This window comes from Eumetopias jubatus, unplaced genomic scaffold (assembly GCF_037043125.1).
Source record: "Eumetopias jubatus isolate StellerSeaLion01/CBP00866 unplaced genomic scaffold, mEumJub1_p1.0 scaffold_4, whole genome shotgun sequence".
Lineage (NCBI taxonomy): Eukaryota > Metazoa > Chordata > Mammalia > Carnivora > Otariidae > Eumetopias > Eumetopias jubatus.
In genome coordinates, this window is record NW_028274810.1 from 69,966,978 (window position 1) to 69,980,356 (window position 13,379).

Genomic DNA, 13,379 nt, shown 5'->3' on the forward strand with positions numbered 1-13,379 from the left:
AGGAACTCTGTGAGTGTTTGCTTCTCAGACCCATCAGGGTTTAGGATAAAGGTCTCTCAGACCTTCCAAATCTACCTGGGGGTTTCTTTTGTGCTCCCTGCCAGGGAGACAGGATGTCGGACCCTTTCTTAGGGATTCCGTCAGTGTCTGCACTCTTTTAGCTTCCTTCTGGCTTTTCTTTTCTCTTCCCTGAACTCATCCTATTGAGACTTTATCTAGGATGCAAAAAAACCTGATACATATAGTCTTCCAAATTTTAGTCTTAAACTCTCAGCTTTTAAAACTCCATACCAGCACTCAAAATTTTTCTCTGTTCTATTGGGGCAGTCCCCTGTGACACAATGACTACATCTCATTCAGTAGGAGGAGGTACCTCAGTTAATGTCTCAGTTTCCCATCACAGATATAAGTGTATCAGAGTATGTAGTAGTTCCTTATCAAGTTTCCTTTTTAACACAGTGAGTGTATAATGCAGTGAGTGTACAGCTTTATGACCAGTTTATAATTTTTTTATGGCAAGCACTATGCTTTATTTATAACTACGTTCCTCAAAGTGGTTAATCAGAAGATGCTCAGTAACTGTTGATATTTTGTGACTTTAAAAATAACTGGGTTAAACTTCCCATGATCAGGCAAAGGGAGTAGTTTATTAAGCATGAATCTGACTGGACCAGCTTTTCTAGGCAGCTAACACTGGCCTGAAAAACAAAATAATCTGTGGTTGTCAAATACTAAATTAAATGATCCAGATATTGCTGGGGCTTATTAAAGGACTTTATTCAGTTTCAAAAAGAAAGAAAAGGTAAATAGATTACTGAAGACTTTTCTTCACTCCCCTCTATTCTTTAGGTCTTCCCAAAAGTCATCTCCAGGAAAAGTGCCAATAAATGATCATGACTCTGGTGTTGAAGATGAAGATTTTTCTCCAAGACCAATTCCTAGTCCTCATCCTGTGAGTCAGAAGGTATCACTAACATTGTAAAGAACCCACCTATGTGGTTAGAAACCTAAAAATCTCTTCATGTTAAAGCATTCAATAATATTACCTGAAACTTATTTAAGTTTTATCAGAGATATATCTAGGTATGTATCTATATGGTTATATCTGTATATACAGGTACAGGTAACTATTATGTGTTATAGATACAATAATGCATATGCATATACGTGTACATGTTGTAATAAGTACATATAATTATTGCTTCCAGAGAAAACTGAGGCACAGATTGGTTAAGTTGCCTGTCCGGTATTACACAACTAGTAAATAGGAAAGCTGGAATTCAGGAGGTTTGGTTTCAGAACTTGGTGTTTTTAACCCATATAGTCTCAACATTCTGTACCATTGATTGTTATCACCAAATCTGAGAAAAATGATACTTGCTTTTGGAGATTGCTAATAACCCCTGTTATAATTTTTTGATTGCAGGCAACCTGTGGCTTATTGTGGAATTGTCATGCCTTAATTGGACCAATTAGTTGTTAGAAGAAAAAGGAATAGGAAAGATTTTTAAAAATTAATATCAAGGGGCGCCTGGGTGGCTCAGTTGTTAAGTATCTGCCTTCGGCTCAGGTCACGATCCCGGGATCCTGGGATCGAGCCCCGCATTGGGCTCCCTGCTCCGCGGGAAGCCTGCTTCTCCCTCTCCCTCTGCCCCTGCTTGTGTTCCCTCTCTCGCTGTCTCTCTCTGTCAAATAAATAAATAAATAAAATCTTTAAAAATAAATAAATAAATAAAAATTAATATCAAATCATAACCATATTCACCATACAAATATTTAGTTTACTTTTTTCTCCTCTCTTCCAACTTTTAGTTGGTAAAAAGAATAACAATGGAATAATTTCACTTAGTAGAAAAATATTCTGAAATACTTATCAGAAGATCTTTGGTTACTTGGGATGCAGAAACATTATTTGCTACAAGATCTATTGAAGCATTCTGCCAGTGATACATTCTTTGCAGAGAGAGTAAAAAAGTCTATTATAAGACAGTTTCCCATATTGTGTTATGTGATTTAAGCAACATTAAACAGTGTTCCAATAAAAGGAGTTCCATTGTTCAGTGAGTTTGTGAAGGCAGGGACCTTGTTTATTTTACTCACAATTGTATTCCTAGTGCTAGCACGTAGAAGATGCCCAGAAAATATGTGTCAACTGTCTAAAGAATAAATACTTTTTAATAAGTAATTTGATATAATTTGGAAAATATTAGATTAGTGCAACAGCCTAAAAAATACTTTTCCTCTTTCATTTCTTTCCCATTTATAGGTTTCTAAGATCCAACCATCAGTTCCTGAACTTTCCCTTGTGTTGGATGGCAATTTCATAGAATCAAATCCTCTGCCTAAGCCATTGGAAATGGTGAATAATGAAAATCCTTCTTTGTTGATTAACAACTCTGAACACTTGGAGCCATTGCAACCCCAGCTTTACAATGACAAACGCAGTCTAGAAGCTGAAGCTGGAGAGCTTTCCTTGAAAGGGCTACCAAGTCAATTAACCCAGAGCACTGTTCCTTTGAGACACAGCAAAGGAAGACAGCCATCTAGCTGTAAGAACAGGAACCCGCATATCAGGAACAGTGTTAAACTATCTTCTCTTAATAGGCCATCTTCTGATACAAATGTATACACAGAAGAATATCCTGTAAGATCCTCCACATTTAATTCCAAGCAGTCTTCTCTTGCCTCACGGTCTCACCCACACAATTTTGTTTTTTCATCCCATAATTCAGGAAGACCAGTGGAACTTCAGATACCTACTCCACCACCACCATCTTACTGTCCTACAAATGTTTGTAGTTGTTGTCAGCACCATGGCCACATGCAGTATAGTTCAATAAATTCTTGGCAAGGAATGAATACAGTAGGGTCTATTCAAGACCTCCAGTCTGAAGCCCTTCACAAGCATTCATTATTTCACCCAGGTGGATGTCCAGCTCTGTACCCTGATGCATTCTGTTCTTCAAGTAGTCCTATAGCCCTGAGACCTCAGGGAAACACGGGTGGTTGCTCTCCCCACAGCATTGTAGAACCATCGCCTGTGGCAAGACTACCCTCACATGTGGACTCCTGTAACCCACCACCTTGTGCAGTGTGCATGCACACACCCAAGACTGAGTCAGATAATGGAATGATGGGACTATCTCCAGATGCATATAGATTCCTCACAGAACAAGACAGACAGCTGAAACTGCTTCAGGCACAGGTTTGCGAGCTTTCTTAGTTCTTTTAATTCATGGTATTAATATGGTTTCTTAAAAATAACTGGCAATTCTTCAGTAATTACAGTTTATGGGGTAAAATTGTAGAATATCAAAACTAGAAAAAACCTTGGAAACTGAATTCTAGTTCCTTTTGTTTTACAGATAAGTAAAAAGAATTAGAGAAAATAATTTACGCAATGACACATTGCTAATTAGGAGTAAAACGGGGACTAGAAAGTAAGCCTTCTCTTCTCTGCCTTGTGCATATCCTAATCTACAACATAACTACTTTTTTTTTCATTTGTTACCTCTAACAAGACTATGTAGTTTAGTAAACCTTGGTATAAAACTAAATGTAAAACCTGCACAATGGATTCTGATGCAGCTGTAATTTGTCAACCCTGTAGTATGTTTAGTACTTTTAGCCAGTGTACCTTTAGAGAATAGATCTAGAACCTCTTCTGTATATCTACATTAGACATGTTTCACTCATTTTATTATGAAATGCTTCCTTTCTTCAGGCCTTTGTGGCAGTTTTCAGTCTTTTAGTTATATCATTACACCATTCAGTCTTGTACATTTTTTTTTCCTTTTCTTACTGGTCCCCTTCTTCCACATACCACAAATCCCCTACCTCCGTCCTTCCCCCCGCCCCCCAGTATGAATGAAAACAACCTGAAATGTATTCTTCCATGTTTTGTCCATGATCCTGTAACTATGCAAATATATGTATAATGGACATTATATACATGTATGATTTTTTAAAAATCTTTGTTTTGTAAAACTGGAGTCATAGTGTTTGCATTTTGGAAAAACAAAGACAATTTAAAACTTCTGCTTAGGAGCACCTGGATGGCTTGGTCAGTTAAGCTGCATCTGCCTTTAGCTCAGATCATGATCCCAGGGTCCCGAGTTCAAGCCCCATGGTGGACTCCCCGTTCAGCAGGGAATCTGCTTCTCCCTCTCCCTCTACCGTCACTTACGCCCTCGTGCTCTCTCTCTCCCAAATAAATAAGTAAAATCTTTAAAAAAAATTTTTTTAAAGACCACTTCTGCTTAAAAATGCTGTAGATAGGACACCTGAGAAAAATGTAGTTACACTGTTTTTTAGACCTAGTAAATTCTTGGAAATTGTAAAATATGTTTGATTTTTACAAATCCTTATAAATATTTGGCACACATTTTAATGTAGCTAAAGATTTCACATTGAAAAGAAATAGTTCTCATTTATTTCTTGTTTTGTTTTTTAAAAAGGACAGACTAAAAAGATCTTTTAAATAGAAATCTTAGTTACTTGGGATTAAAATGTAAATATAGACTAATGAATACATTATATGCATCATACTTGGAAAATATAAAAAATGTAGAAAATGCTTTAATGATAAATACACATACTATTTTGCTCATGTGAAATTTTTTGAATTTATTTTAGGTACCACCTTATTTACATGTAAAAAAAGTATCTTAACACATTTTGTATTTCTAAGTATATATAGAACTGTCTTAATTCTGTATAGGGTTTTGTTAAAATGATAACAAATTTTTTAATTAGTCTCCTATTCCACAGTTTGAAATTTCTGCTATTGCAAACAGTGCAGCAGTCAACATCCTTGTACTTGGCATTTCCCTGCATGTGTGCATATATCTGTAGCATAGATCCTTAGAAGCAAATTTGTGTAGTCGAAGAGAACACACATTTTAAATGTTCAAAGATAGCCAAACTTGTTCCTGTCCTAATGGAGACTTGTTCCAAGTCTCATTTTTGTGTAGTGGTGAAGGGATTGGGCTCTGGCACCAGCCTCCTAGGGTTCTAGTCCAGTTTCAGTGTAACATAAATTAATGCAATCTTGGACAAATTACTTCACCTCTCAGACTTCTGTTTTCTCATTCACAAAATAAGAATGTACATAAATGTATGGAGTTCTAAGGATTGAATGAGTTACTAGGGAAAGGTGGCTTAGAATAGTGCCTGGCATATAGTTAGTGCTCGGTACATGTTAACTATTACTGTTTTCATTATCATTACTATTTCAGTTAATGACATCACTTCTCATCCTGTTGCTCAGGCAAAAATCCTGGGTGTCAGAAACCCAGGTTTCACTTTGCAGATGTATCTTGAACTAAACTGTTCCTTAACCATCTTTCCTGCCTCCTCCCTGATTGAAACCATCTTCTCTTACCCAACCATGCTACTTCCAGTACTGTCCCTATTTTTCCTGCAGTTGGAAACACGACAGCCATCTTCTTAACACTCAAGTCAGATCATAGAGCTTCTGCTTAACACTCTCAGTGGTTTTCTTTGCAATTAGAAAATCCAAATTTCTTACCCTGGCCCTTGAAACCTTGTCATTCGGCTCTGTGTGCCTCTTCTAGCTCTTCTCTTGCTGCTGCCTTCCATAGTCACTACACTTCAGTTGCAGGGTGTGCTTTTTGTTCTTCAAAAACATGAACTTGTTTGTTTCCAATTTAGGTTCTTGAGCTTGCCCTCTGCCCAAACCTTCTTTTTTTTTTTTTAAAGATTTTATTTATTTGACAGAGACACAGCGAGAGAGGGAACACAAGCAGGGGGAGTGGGAGGGGGAGAAGCAGGCTTCCCACTGAGCAGGGAGCCCGATGGGATCATGACCTGAGCTGAAGGCAGACGCTTAATGACTGAGCCACCCAGGCGCCCCTGCCCAAACCTTCTAATGGCTCGCTCTTTCTCAGCAGTCAGGTCTTAATTATGAATTTTTGGTTTTTGTGTCTCGGGAGCTCTAGGGAGGGAACTTACAAGATTCATCACTGTATTTTTTTAGCACCTTGAATAGTACTTCACTTATAATAATTACTTAATACGTATTTTGTAACTTGAATGAGTGAGAATGGCCACCCAGAAAAGTTGTACCGATTTAATACTCCAAAGTTGTTTTTCCACATCTCCAACATGTGCATATCAAACTATTAAAATTAGTATCAGTCTTATAAAAAGACACTTTTTTAATTTGCACTGTATTGTGTAATCAAGATGGATCATTTTATTATTTATTGGCCATTTATTTTTTCTTTGTGTAAAGTCTGTCATTTACTCATTTTAGGTCCTTTTCTAATTAATTTGTAAGAGCTCATTGTATATAAGGAAATGGGTTTTTTATCATGTATATGTGGTAAGCATTTCTTACAGTTTGTCTTAAATGTTTTTTGTTTTTGGGCGCCTGGGTGGCTCAGATGGTTAAGCGTCTGCCTTCAGCTCAGGTCATGATCCCAGGGTCCTGGGATCAGGTCCTGTGTCGGGCTCCCTGCTCCTTGGGAGCCTGCTTCTCCCTCTGCCCCTCTCTCTCTCTCTCTCTGTCTCTCATGAATAAATAAATAAAATCTTAAAAAAAATGTTTTTTGTTTTAACCATTTGTTTTGTGCAGAATATTCCAATTTAGATGTAATTAGATTTACCGGTCATTTTCTATCTGGGTGTTAATTATGTTTAGAAAAGCCTTCTTCAAGATTATAAAAAATTTATTCTTCACCTTCCCTCCTTCAGGATTATATTTTTGCTTTATTTTGATATATGAGATAAGAGGTTTTTCCTTTTTAATCCTCAGCTGGCCTCATATATTTATTGAATAGTATATCTTTTTGTTATTGACTTGGAAATATTTTTTTTATGGTGTAATGGAAGTATCATATGTTTGTATCTATTTCTGTACTATATTCTCCATTGATTTGCCTGTCTGTTCTAGCACCAGTACCATTCAATTAATCACTATAGCTTTATTGAATGTTTCCTGTGTGATCTCTCTAAACCTTACTCTTCTCATCTGTAAATTGGGAGCAGTGATTAGTATTATATGTAGATTTGATGGTTAAATGAGTTTATGTATATGTGTATATATAAAGTGGTTAGTGTAGGTCCTGGCTATAGTAAATACTCAAAAAGTTACAATTATTTTGTTTCTTAATCCTTACAGCTACTTTAGTTTTAAGTGATACTGAGGCTCATAGTGGTTAAATAGCTCATCCTAAAAGTTAACAGAGTAGCATTTAAACTTATATCTTCATGATACCAAAATCCACACTGTAAACCACTATAAATACATAAGCCATTTTGTATTATTAATGCAGGTTATATTTCTACTGATCTTAATTATTTTTTGATAATTTATATTTTCCTATATTAGTAAAGTTAATTTGCTGAAATGAATGAGATGAATTGAACACAATAGTGTAATTTTTTTTTAAGATTTTGTCAGAGAGCGAGAGCACGCCACAAGCAGGGGGAGTGGCAGGCAGAGGCAGAGGGAGAAGCAGGCTCCCTGCTGAGCAATGAGCTGGATGAGGGACTTGATCCCAGGAGACTGGGATCATGACCTGAGCCAAAGGCAAACACTTAACTGACTGAGCCACCCAGGCATCCCCACAATAGTATAATTTATAGGGAATTAGAAAATCACAGTGTTTAAAAAGGGAGGCTCTTCTACTCCTAAGTATATACCCAAGAGAAATGAAAAAAATATGCTCACATAAAAACTTGTACACAAATGTTCATAGCAACTTATCTCTAAATAGCCAAAAGTGAAAACAGTCCAATATCCATGAACTGATGAATGGGTAAACACAATGTGATGTATCCAACAACACAGATGAACTTTGAAAATGTTACGCTGAGTGAAAGAAGCAAGATACAGAGCCACATATTGTGTGGTTTTATTTATGTAAAATGTCCAGAATAGGCAAATCTGTAGAGACAGAAAGTAGATTAGTGGTTGCCAGAGGGCTGGGTGAGGGCAATGGAGAGTGACCACTAGTGGGTACAGGTTTTTTCAGGGGATTAATGAAAATGTTCTAGAATTAGATGGTGGTGATGGTTGCAAACTTTGTGGTGAATTTAATAAAAACCACTGACTTGTATACTTTAAAGGGATGAATTTTATGATATGTGAGTTATATTTCAGTTTCAAAAGGAGCAGGGGAAACTTTTGGTGTTTGAACCTCAGCTTTGCTACTTGTTAGTTACATGACCTGGGCAAGTAACTTTAATTTCTCAAGTTTTCTTATCTGTAAAGTGTGTTTAATAGTAGTAGATTCTTTATGGGGTGGATTATAATAATCATGCATAAAAGCTTTTATTGTAGTGTCTTATAAAACAGGAAGCATTCAGTATGTGTTTGCTACTGTTATTAATAATTCCCAGTTTTAGCATGGCCAAACCTGGGGTATTCTGATTAACCTTTATAAGAAGAACCTTGTGTAAAAATGTTCACTATGTGGTAAAGAGTTAGAATATAGCTCCTAATTTTGATTTGTAAGTGGAATTGGAATGAAATACTGATAAGAAGTGTTAATATTCAGGCTTTTTTACACAAGTGTCCATTTATGAATGCCAGTTTAAATACCTTTATGTTTTCACTTTTAAATTTACACTTAGCCATGGGGCACCTGGCTGGCTCAGTCAGTAGAACATGCAACTCTTGATCTCAGCATTCTAAGTTAGAGCCTTGTGTCGGGCATAGAGTTTACTTTAATAAATAAATAAATAAATAAAATTTACACTTAACCTACTTAAGTGCTTCTTAATAATGAAGGATAGTGATTTCTGCATTGAATAAGTTTTATGGTATGATCTAACTGAATTGTGAGAAAATAGAGTTAAAAGTTATTTATAATTGGGGCCTTTGTAATTCATTTTTATTTTATTTTATTTTTTAAGATTTTATTTATTTATTTGACAGAGGGAGACATAGTGAGAGCAGAAACACAAGCAGGGGGAGTGGGAGAGGGAGAAGCAGGCTTCCCGCAGAGCAGGGAGCCCAATGTGGGGCTCGATCCCAGGACCCTGGGATCATGACCTGAGCCGAAGGCAGACGCTTAACGACTGAGCCACCCAGGCGCCCTGTAATTCATTTTTAAACTCCACCGCCAATTTGGTTGATTACTTCACTGCCAGTTTAAAATATGTTTTTAATTGATATAGATTCAGCGTTTATTGGAAGCACAGTCTCTGCAGCCCTGTTCCCCCAAGACAACCTCTGCTGAAGACACGGTGCAAGCTGCGAGACAAATGGAGCTGGTTTCCATGGAAGCACAGTCTTCCCCTGGCTTGCATATGAGAAAAAGTGTAAGCATTGCTGTGAGCACAGGTAATTTCATTTTTTTTTATTTGTAAGGAATTTTTAAAAAATGCTTTTCAAATCACTTAAAATTTTTACATTGAAATTGGTACATGGTACAAACAGAACCAAAGCCAAGGTGAAGAGAGTATCACTTACTTAAGTCTTTGTAATTTTACTTTTTATGAAGGAGAACTATATCTGAAAACAAATGGGAGACCACGTGACATCATACATTGTTTTTGCTTCTTTCCTGGACTGGACCCAATTCTTATAAGAAAAGTCATCTGTGGGCGCCTGGGTGGCTCAGTTGGTTAAGCCACTGCCTTCGGCTCAGGTCATGATCCTGGAGTCCCGGGATCGAGTCCCGCATCGGGCTCCCTGCTCAGTGGGGAGTCTGCTTCTCCCTCTGACCCTCTTCCCTCTCGTGCTATCTCTCATTCTCTCTCTCAAATAAATAAAATCTTTAAAAAAAAAAAAGAAAAGTCATCTGTGGTTTGAGGGATCAGGGAAGGTTTGTTTCATCTATGCAGTGGTATTGATTCTGGGCCTTAAAGGGTATGTAGGGTTTTCGTAGGTGGAGTGGAGAGATGGCAGAACAGGATGGGTAGAGAAAATAGTGGGGGCACAGTGAGAAAACACAGGGCTCTGAATTGTCTAGTACTGTCCTATTTTATGGAGAACCTTTATTACATCTTTCGAAAAGGAATCTCTCCTTTATTCAGTAAGCACTATTGAAGGCCTTTTTGAAAAATCAGTTAATAATGTAAATGACATATATTTTTTTACATGTTTGCTCACCACCAGACCATGAGATCTTTAAGAATGTCCCCAAGATCTAGCAAGATGCCTAGTACATAAGGTGATGGTGGTAAGAATGAAGAGAAAGAGTTGTGTAGGGTGTTAAGATTTGGTAACTAATTGGATATGGCAATTGGAAGAGGTAGGATTCTAAAGTTACTGGTTTGGATCCCGGAACAGAAATAGGATATTAGTGGAAAAATCAGTGAAATCCAAATAAAGTCTGGAGATTTAGTTAATTGTAATGCACTAATATTGGTTTCTTAATTTTGAAAAATGTGCCACGGTAATGTAAGATGTTAACATCAGGTCAAACTGGTGAGTATACAGTATACTCTGTATTATCTTCTCTATAAATCTAGAATTATTCTAATATTAAAAGTTTATTAAAAATGAAAATAAAAGTTACTCCAGGATTTTCAGCTTAGATGACCTAGGGAAGACAAGTTAGAAAAGCAAAAGAGAGAGGATGAGTTCGGTCTAAATATCTATTGCATTTGAGCTGCTTTGGGAAATGAAGATGGTGATACCCAAACATTTGATGAGTGGAGATGGGTTGATGACCTAAGATTTGTAGAAGTAACAGATGAAGATTTGAGCCTGGAGAATAAAGATTTGAGAGGGAGAAAAAGAAGGAAGGCAGATTTCTATATTCTGTCTCTGAACCCATTTGTTAACTGTCCACGTAGAGGGGAGGAAGAACCTCTTGTACATTTATAAGTCAGATATTACTGAGTATTAGTCAAGATTCTTTGGCTGCAAGTAATGTAAACCACTTTGAAATAATTTAAGTAAGGAAGGGGAATTTAGTGGAAGGATATGAGGTGGTTTCATGAAAACCAAGGCCAAGAGTGGGGCTGACTTCAAGAAAAAACTGGAACTAGAAACTGGAATACCATTAGGACTGTCCAGCTATATGGCTGTTTTAGTCAGTTTTTCTACTCAGTTTTTTCTAGCTCACCCAAAGCTCCAAAGTGTATGTGTTACACAGTTTTAGCCATCTACACAAACCAGGTTACTCTCCTTTAGTCTTGTTTCAAATTGCAGAGAACCTGAATGGCTTAGTTTGGATTAGGGTTTAATCCCTGGTTCAGTGGTAAGGGGGTTGAGAAGCATGTAATAGGGACATATCTGCTGGAGTCTCACCTTTGTTAATTGCAGGGGTGACAGTTCCCAGAGGAAGTTTGTATGTGGTAAAGGGGTAGTGGACAAGGAGCTGTGGGTATTGTGAGCTAACCAAACATACATACCAAACATACCAAGAAAGTGCAGTTTCCTCCTATAAACTCTGTACTTTTACTGTATTATACTTGGTTCTCTCTGTATCTGTTCCTAGACTATAAGCTTTTGGGATCTCAAACGCTGCCTTATTCCACGGTTGTAACTCATTAGCTAACATGATGCCTGAATCATAATGTGTGTGAATAAAAGATAATTGAATGAAGTCATTTACATGTTTAAACTGATACTCTAAAATTATTTTGAAACCTCATAGATTCATATTCAGTTACTCAACTTGGATGACCTGGGGTGGTTATTACTTATATGCAGAAAAAAGTATTCTTAATAATTGTTAGAACTAAATGGCTTTTAAAAGCATGTTTATTCTATAGTGATACTTAATTTCCTGAAGGTATGTATTGGTAAATATTCCAGAAGAGTAGTAGCACTTACATAACTTTTTCATAATTATCCTTTCTTTTTTTTAAGATTTATTTATTTATTTGAGAGAGAGAGCATGTGCATATGAGCTTTGGGGGGCGGGGCACAGAGGGAGAGGGAGAGAGTCTCAAGCAGACTTCTCACTACTCTGAGTAAGGTGCCTGTCATGGGGCTTCATCTCATGACCCCGAGATCATGACCTGAGCCAAAACCAAGAGTTGGATGCTAAATCGACTGAGCCACCCAGGGGCCCCAAACATTTGATTTTTAAATACTTGCCTGATACTACATATGTCTGATAGGTCCCTGAATATTCTCATAAATATTGTAAAGATAGAAATCAGAATGCCTAGGGACTCGTTATATGTTTTCCCTTGTTTTTCAGAGCAGCAGTTTTCTGTACACACACGTACACCCTAAATTGTATTCAGAACCTTTATATGTGAAACGCGTCATTTGAGAGCTACACCTCTTGAAGAGACAGGTCCCAGAATGTCCCCTGTTCCTTTTGTCCCAGGTTGTTTATTGTTGTTTTTTCTTTTTTAAGTAGGCTCCACACCCAGGGTGGAGTGCAATGTGCTTGAACTCACAACTCTCAGATCAAGATCTAAGCTGAAACCAAGGGTCAGACACAACTGACTGAGCCACCCAGGCACCCCCCCCCCCCACTTTGTACACCAGTTTTCTGTCTTTTCACCTTACCTCTTTATGGCATTTCTGAGAAGATATAATCTGAAAACATTCTAGGTAATTGTGTTAACACAATACGGTTAGTCTTACTTAGAGGTTTGTCAGAGGATTATTTTTATGGTAGAATATTTGTTTCAGTATCTGGTTAATCATTTAACCTCCAGGTGCCAGCTTGTTTTGGAATGCAGCAGGCGATGATCAAGAGCCTGAATCTCAGCAGAGGCAAGATGATACCAAGATTTCCAGTGAGGACATGAATTTTTCTGTTGATATTAATAATGAAGTCTCAAGTCCTCCAGGTAGCGCATCTTCATTAAAAGCAGTTGATATTCCCAGCTTTGAAGAAAGCAACATTGCTGTGGAAGAGTTTAATCAACCACTTTCTGTATCCAAGTAAGGTGTCTTTGATTCAAAATTCATCCTCGTTTTTTTCTTTTTAAATTCTAATATTCTTTTGGTGTTTTAACTCAGAAACTGTTTTGTAAATGGTGTTTTCAGTAGTGTCTTTCCTGATATGGTTCTTATGTAACTGACGATTCTGGCCCTTCTAGAACTGTTCCCAGATGTCAGTCATTGGATGTGTTACAGTCTAGCTGAATCAGAACATCTGAAGAAAATTTCAGACATACATATGCTTAAGCCTCACTGTAGAGATTCTGATAACTAGTCCCCAGATGGAGATGGGGCCCTAAATTTTGTAAATTTTTAAATATTGTGCATATTGCAATTATATGTATATAAGAATTTATTTCTGAGATTTACTTCAAAGTAACCTGGTGAGAAAAAATAGCTGGTGGGAGATGAAATGGTTAGAGGGGTAATTGGAGTAAGATTGATTGTAAGTACATAATTTTTTTTAAAGATTTATTCATTTTAGAGAGTTGTGTGTGAGCGAGGCAGGAGATGGGGGGAGGCTTGGGGTAGAGAGAGAGAGAGAGAGAGA

General features: G+C 37.2%; 1 protein-coding gene across 5 annotated transcripts in view; it reads left to right on the forward strand.

The window, feature by feature from the left end:
• The window catches only part of STIL (STIL centriolar assembly protein), a 72,781-nt gene that overhangs the window by 27,298 nt on the left and 32,104 nt on the right, over nucleotides 1-13,379 (forward strand). For 4 of the 5 annotated variants that reach the window (XM_028106955.2, XM_028106957.2, XM_028106956.2 and 1 more), the window contains 4 exons: nucleotides 850-964; nucleotides 2,267-3,205; nucleotides 9,148-9,313; nucleotides 12,601-12,829. In XM_028106955.2, the coding sequence (XP_027962756.1) occupies nucleotides 850-964; nucleotides 2,267-3,205; nucleotides 9,148-9,313; nucleotides 12,601-12,829 (1,449 nt within the window). The remainder of the gene's footprint in view (nucleotides 1-849; nucleotides 965-2,266; nucleotides 3,206-9,147; nucleotides 9,314-12,600; nucleotides 12,830-13,379) is intronic. The other variant, XM_028106958.2, reaches the window with a different exon arrangement.